Raw genomic sequence first — 11,762 nt, 5'->3', positions numbered from 1 at the left:
AGACAGAGGGAGAGAGACAGAGGGAGAGACAGAGGGAGAGAGACAGAGGGAGAGAGACAGAGGGAGAGAGACAGAGGGAGAGACCGAAGGAGAGAGACAGAGGGAGAGAGACAGAGGGAGAGAGACAGAGGGAGAGAGAGAGAGGGAGAGAGAGACAGAGGGAGAGAGAGACAGAGGGAGAGAGACAGAAGGAGAGACACAGAAGGAGAGACAGAGGGAGAGACAGAGGGAGAGAGACAGAGGGAGAGAGACAGAGGGAGAGAGACAGAGGGAGAGAGAGACAGAGGGAGAGACAGAGGGAGAGAGAGAGAGGGAGAGAGACAGAGGGAGAGAGAGACAGAGGGAGAGACAGAGGGAGAGAGACAGAGGGAGAGAGACAGAGGGAGAGAGAGACAGAGGGAGAGACAGAGGGAGAGAGACAGAGGGAGAGTGACAGACGGGGAGAGAGAGAGGTAGACGGAGGGAGAGACAGACACGTATGTGTTATGTGTGTGTTTACATTATACCTGGCAAGACTGACTGAAAGGGTTGAACAACGGCTAGTTAGGGTTAAATGACTGTGCTAGTTAGGGTTAAATGACTGTGCTAGTTAGGGTTAAATGACTGTGCTAGTTAGGGTTAAATGACTGTGCTAGTTAGGGTTTAATTACTGCTAGTTAGGGTTAAATGACTGTGCTAGTTAGGGTTAAATGACTGTGCTAGTTAGGGTTAAATTACTGTGCTAGTTAGGGTTAAATGACTGTGCTAGTTAGGGTTAAATGACTGTGCTAGTTAGGGTTAAATGACTGTGCTAGTTAGGGTTTAATAACTGCTAGTTAGGGTTAAATGACTATGCTAGTTAGGGTTAAATGACTGTGCTAGTTAGGGTTAAATGACTGTGCTAGTTAGGGTTAAATGACTGTGCTAGTTAGGGTTACATGACTGTGCTAGTTAGGGTTAAATGACTGTGCTAGTTAGGGTTTAATAACTGCTAGTTAGGGTTAAATGACTGTGCTAGTTAGGGTTAAATGACTGTGCTAGTTAGGGTTAAATGACTGTGCTAGTTAGGGTTAAATGACTGTGCTAGTTAGGGTTAAATGACTGTGCTAGTTAGGGTTTAATAACTGCTAGTTAGGGTTAAATGACTGTGCTAGTTAGGGTTAAATGACTGTGCTAGTTCGGGTTAAATAATTGCTAGTTAGGGTTTAATAACTGCTAGTTTGGGTTAAATAACTACTAGTTAGGGTTAAATAACTACTAGTTAGGGTTAAATAACTGCTAGTTCAGGTTAAATAACTGCTAGTTCGGGTTTAATAACTGCTAGTTCGGGTGAAATAACTAATAGTTAGGGTTAAATAACTACTAGTTAGGATTTAATAACTGCTAGTTAGGGTTAAATAACTACTAGTTAGGGTTAAATGACTGTGCTAGTTAGGGTTAAATAACTACTAGTTAGGGTTAAATAACTACTAGTTAGGGTTAAATGACTGTACTAGTTAGGGTTAAATGACTGTGCTAGTTAGGGTTAAATAACTACTAGTTAGGGTTAATGACTGCTAGTTAGGGTTAAATAACTACTAGTTAGGGTCAATGACTGCTAGTTAGGGTAGAAGCTACAGGATCGGTGTCCCTTCCACGGGAAGGTTGAGCTAACGTAGGCTAATGTAATTAGCATGAGGTTGTAAGTAACAAGAACATTTCCCAGGACATAGACATATCTGATATTGATAGAATGTTTAAATTCTTGTTAATCTAACTGCACTGTCCAATTTACAATAGCTATTACAGTGAAATAGTATCATGCTATTTGTTTGAGGAGAGTGCACAGTAATGAACTTGAAAAGTTATTAAAAAGCTACAAGGATTGAGTTACATTATTTCCGGTAGCACCACTAATAATAATAACTAATAATGGTGCAAGAACATTCCTTGAGAAAGTCAGAGTTCTTCCTGTCAGCTAATACATAGAGGGTCAGACAGAGAAAGAGAGAGAGAGTACTTCCTGTCAGATAAGACATATAGGGTCAGACAGAGAAAGAGAGAGAGTACTTCCTGTCAGATAAGACATATTGGGTCAGACAGAGAAAGAGAGAGAGTACTTCCTGTCAGATAAGACATAAAGGGTCAGAGAGAGAAAGAGAGAGAGAGAGTACTTCCTGTCAGATAAGACATAGAGGGTCAGACAGAGAAAGAGAGAGAGTACTTCCTGTCAGATAAGACATATAGGGTCAGACAGAGAAAGAGAGAGAGTACTTCCTGTCAGACAAGACATAGAGGGTCAGACAGAGAAAGAGAGAGAGAGAGTACTTCTTGTCAGATAAGACATAGAGGGTCAGACAGAGAAAGAGAGAGAGAGTACTTCCTGTCAGATAAGACATAGAGGGTCAGACAGAGGAAGAGAGAGAGTACTTCCTGTCAGATAAGACATAGAGGGTCAGACAGAGAAAGAGAGAGAGTACTTCCTGTCAGATAAGACATAGAGGGTCAGACAGAGAAAGAGAGAGAGTACTTCCTGTCAGATAAGACATAGAGGGTCAGACAGAGAAAGAGAGAGAGTACTTCCTGTCAGATAAGACATGTAGGGTCAGACAGAGAAAGAGACAGAGTACTTCCTGTCAGATAAGACATAGAGGGTCAGAGAGAGAAAGAGAGAGAGTACTTCCTGTCAGATAAGACATATAGGGTCAGACAGAGAAAGAGAGAGAGTACTTCCTGTCAGATAAGACATAGAGGGTCAGACAGAGAAAGAGAGAGAGTACTTCCTGTCAGATAAGACATATAGGGTCAGACAGAGAAAGAGAGAGTATTTCCTGTCAGATAAGACATAGAGGGTCAGACAGAGAAAGAGAGAGAGTACTTCCTGTCAGATAAGACATATAGGGTCAGACAGAGAAAGAGAGAGAGTACTTCCTGTCAGATAAGACATAGAGGGTCAGACAGAGAAAGAGAGAGAGAGAGTACTTCTTGTCAGATAAGACATAGAGGGTCAGACAGAGAAAGAGAGAGAGTACTTCCTGTCAGATAAGACAGAGGGTCAGACAGAGGAAGAGAGAGAGTACTTCCTGTCAGATAAGACATAGAGGGTCAGACAGAGAAAGAGAGAGAGTACTTCCTGTCAGATAAGACATAGAGGGTCAGACAGAGAAAGAGAGAGAGTACTTCCTGTCAGATAAGACATAGAGGGTCAGACAGAGAAAGAGAGAGAGTACTTCCTGTCAGATAAGACATAGAGGGTCAGACAGAGAAAGAGAGAGAGTACTTCCTGTCAGATAAGACATAGAGGGTCAGACAGAGAAAGAGAGAGAGTACTTCCTGTCAGATAAGACATAGAGGGTCAGACAGAGAAAGAGAGAGAGTACTTCCTGTCAGATAAGACATAGAGGGTCAGACAGAGAAAGAGAGAGAGAGAGTACTTCTTGTCAGATAAGACACAGAGGGTCAGACAGAGAAAGAGAGAGAGTACTTCCTGTCAGATAAGACAGAGGGTCAGACAGAGGAAGAGAGAGAGTACTTCCTGTCAGATAAGACATAGAGGGTCAGACAGAGAAAGAGAGAGAGTACTCCCTGTCAGATAAGACATAGAGGGTCAGACAGAGAAAGAGAGAGGGTACTTCCTGTCAGATAATGTGTAACACCACAAAGAACATGCTTCATCAATCAACCTGTTGGATGTTGCATCATCTTTATGGCGCTAATCCAGACACGGTGTGAATCTAAAGCAGGGAATGACTGACCTGGCGGTTACAAGTAGCATAAACCGTGGAATGGGGAGTGCGAAGATATTGATTAATATCTATGGTAATTATGTCATGGTATTGGTCGAGTTGTAAGTGGCAAAGAAAATGGTCAGTGTCGTCCCGGTTTCAAACTAAAACGTGGGACGGCTGTGGTGATGTCCTCCTCCCCTTTGGTATTCCTCCTCCCCTGTGGTGATGTCCTCCTCCCCTGTGGTGATGTCCTCCTCCCCTGTGGTGATGTCCTCCTCCCCTGTGGTGATGTCCTCCTCCCTGTGGTGATGTCCTCCTCCCCTGTGGTGATGTCCTCCTCCCCTGTGGTGATGTCCTCCTCCCCTGTGGTGATGTCCTCCTCCCCTGTGGTGATGTCCTCCTCCCCTGTGGTGATGTCCTCCTCCCCTGTGGTGATGTCCTCCTCCCCTGTGGTGATGTCCTCCTCCCCTGTGGTGATGTCCTCCTCCCCTGTGGTGATGTCCTCCTCCCCTGTGGTGATGTCTCCTCCCCTGTGGTGATGTCCTCCTCCCCTGTGGTGATGTCCTCCTCCCTGTGGTGATGTCCTCCTCCCCTGTGGTGATGTCCTCCTCCCCTGTGGTGATGTCCTCCTCCCCTGTGGTGATGTCCTCCTCCCCTGTGGTGATGTCCTCCTCCCCTGTGGTGATGTCCTCCTCCCCTGTGGTGATGTCCTCCTCCCCTGTGGTGATGTCCTCCTCCCCTGTGGTGATGTCCTCCTCCCCTGTGGTGATGTCCTCCTCCCCTGTGGTGATGTCCTCCCTGTTCCCCCCTGTGGTGTGTCTGACGGTGATATTGATTAATATGATCATAGTTTTTATGATCTGGGTTGGTGTATTTCAGAGCATTCAACTCTGCACTAATGGGGTGACTACCATGATAACCATGGCACTAATGTACTGTAACCAAGCCAGTCTGAGCAATAAGTCAGGACAGGACAGGAGGTGGTTGGTTATTATTGAGGAATTACAGTACATAGTTGAACACGATAACATCAAGGTCATTCAACTCTTAGCTAATAATAAGGTGATTGCCAATGCATTAACAAAGCACTTCATCTGGTAGCCAACGGCAGTACGAGGTCATCGAACTCAATAGCACCTTAAATGCCATTGCATTGACAAAGAGCTCCGTTTCAGCAGCCTCATGATAATTCTGCATTTTAACGCACTGACAAATGTACATACTGTATCTTTCCCCATTAGTACCACGGAGTTGAATGACCTGCATACCACTGACCCGATCATAAACCTATTATCATATGAATAGTATATAACACCAGACACACACCCCATCCATCCCACCTTTTAGGTTTAGCCGTCAGGTCATTAACCCTTTATTTCACCCGAGGAAATCTACATAACGATTAAAGAAGCATTGTCTCGAGACCCACTTGGAAACAATATGATTCCTCTCAAGCTTATTTGAGACATTTTATGATGAGAATAGATGAAAGTAGGGTCTGGATAGATGAAAGTAGGGTCTGGATAGATGAAAGTAGGGTCTGGATAGATGAAAGTAGGGTCTGGATAGATGAAAGTAGGGTCTGGATAGATGAAAGTAGGGTCTGAATAGATGAAAGTATGGTCTGAATAGATGAAAGTAGGGTCTGAATAGATGGAAGTAGGGTCTGAATAGATGGAAGTAGGGTCTGAATAGATGAAAGTAGGGTCTGAATAGATGAAAGTAGGGTCTGGATAGATGGAAGTAGGGTCTGAATAGATGAAAGTAGGGTCTGAATAGATGAAAGTAGGGTCTGAATAGATGAATCTAGGGTCTGAATAGATGAAAGTAGGGTCTGAATAGATGAAAGTAGGGTCTGGATAGATGAAAGTAGGGTCTGGATAGATGAATCTAGGGTCTGAATAGATGAAAGTAGGGTCTGGATAGATGGAAGTAGGGTCTGAATAGATGGAAGTAGGGTCTGGATAGATGGAAGTAGGGTCTGAATAGATGAAAGTAGGGTCTGGATAGATGAATCTAGGGTCTGAAGAGATGAAAGTAGGGTCTGAATAGATGAAAGTAGGGTCTGACTAGATGAAAGTAGGGTCTGAATAGATGAAAGTAGGGTCTGGATAGATGGAAGTAGGGTCTGAATAGATGAAAGTAGGGTCTGAATAGATGAATCTAGGGTCTGAATAGATGAAAGTAGGGTCTGAATAGATGGAAGTAGGGTCTGAATAGATGAAAGTAGGGTCTGGATAGATGGAAGTAGGGTCTGAATAGATGAAAGTAGGGTCTGAATAGATGAAAGTAGGGTCTGAATAGATGAAAGTAGGGTCTGGATAGATGAAAGTAGGGTCTGGATAGATGAATCTAGGGTCTGAATAGATGAAAGTAGGGTCTGGATAGATGAATCTAGGGTCTGAAGAGATGAAAGTAGGGTCTGAATAGATGAAAGTAGGGTCTGAATAGATGAAAGTAGGGTCTGAATAGATGAAAGTAGGGTCTGGATAGATGGAAGTAGGGTCTGAATAGATGGAAGTAGGGTCTGGATAGATGGAAGTAGGGTCTGAATAGATGAAAGTAGGGTCTGGATAGATGGAAGTAGGGTCTGAATAGATGAAAGTAGGGTCTGGATAGATGGAAGTAGGGTCTGAATAGATGAAAGTAGGGTCTGAATAGATGAAAGTAGGGTCTGGATAGATGGAAGTAGGGTCTGAATAGATGAAAGTAGGGTCTGGATAGATGGAAGTAGGGTCTGAATAGATGAAAGTAGGGTCTGAATAGATGATAGTAGTATCTGGATAGATGAAAGTAGGGTCTGGATAGATGGAAGTAGGGTCTGAATAGATGAAAGTAGGGTCTGGATAGATGAAAGTAGGGTCTGAATAGATGATAGTAGTATCTGGATAGATGAAAGTAGGGTCTGGATAGATGGAAGTAGGGTCTGAATAGATGAAAGTAGGGTCTGAATAGATGAAAGTAGGGTCTGGATAGATGGAAGTAGGGTCTGAATAGATGGAAGTAGGGTCTGAATAGATGAAAGTAGGGTCTGGATAGATGAAAGTAGGGTCTGAATAGATGAAAGTAGGGTCTGAATAGATGAAAGTAGGGTTGTAGATGTACCTTAGGTTCATGTCTCCCTTCAGAGACAGGGCCAATATATTGGAGAGGCTTCCCCCTGGGCAGCATCCACAGATCAGCACCACTACAGCCTCTACCGGCCCCAGCTGTAACACCTGAAGACACAGGACAGGACGCACACCTGAGACTACACTGAACAGCTTAGCATGGTCCTGTCCTGCCATTCCTGGAGGCCTGGGAACCAGACTGGTTCGCCAAGAAAACAATGCCAAGACAGCTATGGAAATACTAACCTTAGCCAATGAGAGATACTAACCTTAGCCAATGAGAGATACTAACCTTAGCCAATGAGAGATACTAACCTTAGCCAATGAGAGATACTAACCTTAGCCAATGAGAGATACTAACCTTAGACAATGAGAGATACTAACCTTAGCCAATGAGAGATACTAACCTTAGCCAATGAGAGATTCTAACCTTAGCCAATGAGAAATAGTAACCTTAGCCAATGAGAGAAACTAACCTTAGCCAATGAGAGATTCTAACCTTAGCCAATGAGAGATTCTAACCTTAGCCAATGAGAGATTCTAACCTTAGCCAATGAGAGATAATAACCTTAGCCAATTAGCCATTGAGATATACTAACCTTAGCCAATGAGAGATACTAACCGTAGCCAATGAGAGATACTAACCGTAGCCAATGAGATATACTAACCTTAGCCAATGAGAGATTCTAACCTTAGCCAATGAGAGATAATAACCTTAGCCAATTAGCCATTGAGATATACTAACCTTAGCCAATGAGAGATACTAACCTTAGCCAATGAGAGATTCTAACCTTAGCCAATGAGAGATACTAACCTTAGCCAATGAGAGATACGAACCTTAGCCAATGAGAGATATTAACCTTAGCCAATGAGAGATACTAACCTTAGCCAATGAGAGATACTAACCTTAGCCAATGTTAGATACTAACCTTAGCCAATGAGAGATACTAACCTTAGCCAATGAGAGATACTAACCTTAGCCAATGAGAGATACTAACCTTAGCCAATGAGAGATACTAACCTTAGCCAATGAGAGATACTAACCTTAGCCAATGAGAGATACTAACCTTAGCCAATGAGAGATACTAACCTTAGCCAATGTTAGATACTAACCTTAGCCAATGAGAGATACTAACTGTAGCCAATGAGAGATACTAACCTTAGCCAATGAGAGATACTAACCTTAGCCAATGAGAGATACTAACCTTAGCCAATGAGATATACTAACCTTAGCCAATGAGAGATACTAACCTTAGCCAATGAGAGATACTAACCTTAGCCAATGAGAGATACTAACCTTAGCCAATGAGAGATACTAACCTTAGCCAATGAGAGATACTAACCTTAGCCAATGTTAGATACTAACCTTAGCCAATGAGAGATACTAACCTTAGCCAATGAGAGATACTAACCTTAGCCAATGAGAGATACTAACCTTAGCCAATGAGAGATTCTAACCTTAGCCAATGAGAGATACTAACCTTAGCCAATGAGAGATACTAACCTTAGCCAATGAGAGATGCTAACCTTAGCATATGAGAGATACTAACCTTAGCCAAAGAGAGATACTAACCTTAGCCAATGAGAGATACTAACCTTAGCCAATGAGAGATACTAACCTTAGCCAATGAGAGATACTAACCTTAGCCATTGAGATATACTAACCTTAGCCATTGAGATATACTAACCTTAGCCAATGAGAGATTCTAACCTTAGCCAATGAGAGATACTAACCTTAGCCAATGAGAGATACTAACCTTAGCCAATGAGAGATGCTAACCTTAGCATATGAGAGATACTAACCTTAGCCAAAGAGAGATACTAACCTTAGCCAATGAGAGATACTAACCTTAGCCAATGAGAGATACTAACCTTAGCCAATGAGAGATACTAACCTTAGCCAATGAGAAGGCAGTGAGGGGCATTACTCCAAACTGGGCCACCACTGCGATGGCTACTCCTTTAGGTTTAAGGATGTGGGCCTTTAGAGAATAATAAACAACATTAATATTATGAATATAATATTTTATTTGTATATATTTCACAAACCCTAAAACGTATTTAATCACAACAACAAAAAACATCACATAACAGGAGGAACGATAACCCCAAAAAGTCTGAAACAACCAGAAACTAGAGATGAGCAGCATCAGGACCTTGATCTTGGGCACCTCCATGGTACAGCCCAGTGAAACCATGGTGATGAAGAGGATCACTATGGTGGTGATGCTGATGGTCTGGTCTATTATGGGTGGCAGGGGGGGGAAGTGGGTTGGAGTGATGTTGAATAGTAAACTGTCATTGGACGACAGGTACTGATCAGAGAACACTGCCATGGCGGTGTCAATGGGATCTTCCATTTGTATCGTCTCTGGTCGGAGCCTTTGAGAGAGAGGGAGAGAGGGAGTGAGAGAGAGAGAGAGAGAGAGAGAGAGAGAGGGAGTGAGAGAGAGAGAGAGAGAGAGAGAGAGAGAGAGAGAGAGAGAGAGAGAGAGAGAGAGAGAGAGAGAGAGAGAGAGAGAGAGATTGTAGTGGACACTAGTAAACATATTGCTTTAATTAGTATTTTTACTAATAACATATTAGTTTTAAACGGTCTGGTAAATCCTATGTGGCAGAACTCTTTCAACTCCAAGTCCTTTAGTCCTTAAATACTATTGACTGAAAGTCAATGCCTACTTACACTAGTGAAGAGCTGTTGACTCACTGAAAACATGAGAAAAGATAATATGATCTTATGTCTGTCTTTTCAAGATGAAACAAGATATTTACAGCAGTTTAATACTCACATATGATCTCTAAGCTAACCATTGCATGTTTAGTTTAATGAATGCTGTTTGTTGCTTCTGCATGAGTGTTGCAGTCAGTTTGCATGTCTTCATCTCAACCTTTGTAACCTACAGAGACAGTGCTGCCTTTTCTTTCCCACCTCACAGCACCTTCCAACATTACACTTCTTCTTCAGCTTCGACGTAGAGCTGCTCATCTCATCTCCCCACTCTCTACATATCTCTCTACCACATCCTCCTTTTCCATTTCTGTGAGTGAGGCTTGGTATTGCTGCCTACTGCCTGTGTTCACATACTGTTTAAACACACAATAACTACCTAGAACAACTCTCCTACCTCTTATTGATACCAGTCCATAACGGTTTTGAATTCTTAGTCATGCAAACGCTTAGAATTTCCATTTCAATACTATGGGAAACTTTAAAAGGGTAGCGCACACAACTTGTGCCAAAGTCTTGTGCAGGTTGTATATGATATATGGTCTTGTGCAGGTGGTATATGGTATATGGTCATGGTATAAGGTCATGGTATATGGTCGTGGTATTTGGTCATGGTGTATGGTCATGGTATATGGTCATGGTATATGGTCGTGGTATATGGTCGTGGTATATGGTCATGGTGTATGGTCATGGTATATGATCATGGTATGTGGCCATGATATATGGTCATGGTATATGATCATGGTATCTGGTCATGGTGTATGGTCATGGTATATGATCATGGTATATGATCATGGTATATGAGCATGGTATATGGTCATGGTATATGATCATGGTATATGGTCATGGTATATGGTCATGGTATATGATCATGGTATATGGTCATGGTATATGGTCATGGTATATGGTTGTGGTATATGGTCATGGTATATGATCATGGTATCAGGTCATGGTATATGGTTGTGGTATATGGTCGTGGTATATGATCATGGTATCATGTCATGGTATATGGTATATGGTTGTGGTATATGGTCATGGTATGTGGTCATGGTATGTGGTCATGGTATATGGTCATGGTATATGATCATGGTATGTGGTCATGGTATATGGTCATGGTGTATGGTCATGGTATATGGTCATGGTATATGGTCATGGTATATGGTCATGGTATATGGTCATGGTATATGGTCATGGTGTACGGTCATGGTATATGGTCATGGTATATGGTCATGGTATATGGTCATGGTGTACGGTCATGGTATATGGTCTTCACAGTGAGTCTCTTTACAGTGGTTCTCTTCACAGTGGACCTCTTTACAGTGGTTCTCTTTACAGTGGTTCTCTTCACAGTGGACCTCTTTACACTGGGTCTCTTCACAGTGGTTCTCTTTACAGTGGTTCTCTTTACAGTGGTTCTCTTCACAGTGGACCTCTTTACACTGGGTCTCTTCACAGTGGTTCTCTTTACAGTGGTTCTCTTCACAGTGAGTCTCTTTACAGTGGATCTCTTTACACTGGGTCTCTTCACAGTGGTTCTCTTTACAGTGGTTCTCTTCACAGTGGTTCTCTTCACAGTGGTTCTCTTTACAGTGGACCTCTTTACGCTGGGTCTCTTCACAGTCGGCCTCTTTACCACACATTTCACACTACACTGTATTTCTCCTCTGAAAATGTAGTGACATTATGAGTCTAACTGAGTCTTACTAAGTCCTACTAAATATTCTAATACAACGTTATAACAATTAAGACCATATTTAGGGTCTTGTCTTACCTTTTAGGAGAAGGTGGATATTCCTTCTGTGGTCTTTCCTGTCTGTGGTTTCTGTGTTGCCAAATGAAGTCCTTCTGCGTGGCCACAGCCTTTAAAGTGTATCCTTGTTCTAATGTGGCTAATTATTGCCAGAGTGAGAGTGATAAATATCTGTCTGTGAAGCGGTCTTCTGGACGGGGAGTATGATGTCCTCCTCCCCTCACCTGTTCCTCTTATCTCTGCTGTCTCCCTCCTGCAATGGATATCAGATCCTTTCTCTCTCACACACACACACACACACACACACACACACACACACACACACACACACACACACACACACACACACACACACACACTGGGCCAGTCAGGTGTGTGTGTGTGTGTGTGTTTAATAAATCCTAAAATGGAAAACATATTGTAGTACAGTGTACTATTGTAGTGTAGTGTAGTTTATCGTAGTATTGTTGTCGTGTAGTGTAGTATGG

At 42.6% G+C, this 11,762-nt stretch overlaps 1 protein-coding gene across 1 annotated transcript in view; it reads right to left on the bottom strand.

Moving 5' to 3' along the window:
* Positions 1-11,408, bottom strand: part of LOC116376493 (sodium/bile acid cotransporter-like) — a 16,828-nt gene extending 5,420 nt beyond the window's left edge. The window contains exons 1-4 of the mRNA XM_031836818.1: positions 11,296-11,408; positions 8,953-9,178; positions 8,692-8,778; positions 6,792-6,904 (exon numbers count right to left, since the gene is read on the bottom strand). Of these exons, the coding sequence (XP_031692678.1) occupies positions 6,792-6,904; positions 8,692-8,778; positions 8,953-9,156 (404 nt within the window). The 5' untranslated portion in view covers positions 9,157-9,178; positions 11,296-11,408. The remainder of the gene's footprint in view (positions 1-6,791; positions 6,905-8,691; positions 8,779-8,952; positions 9,179-11,295) is intronic.
* Positions 11,409-11,762: the final 354 nt, after the last annotated feature.

The sequence above is a fragment of the Oncorhynchus kisutch genome, linkage group LG12, assembly GCF_002021735.2.
Source record: "Oncorhynchus kisutch isolate 150728-3 linkage group LG12, Okis_V2, whole genome shotgun sequence".
Lineage (NCBI taxonomy): Eukaryota > Metazoa > Chordata > Actinopteri > Salmoniformes > Salmonidae > Oncorhynchus > Oncorhynchus kisutch.
This window is presented reverse-complemented; position numbering and strand designations above follow the sequence as displayed.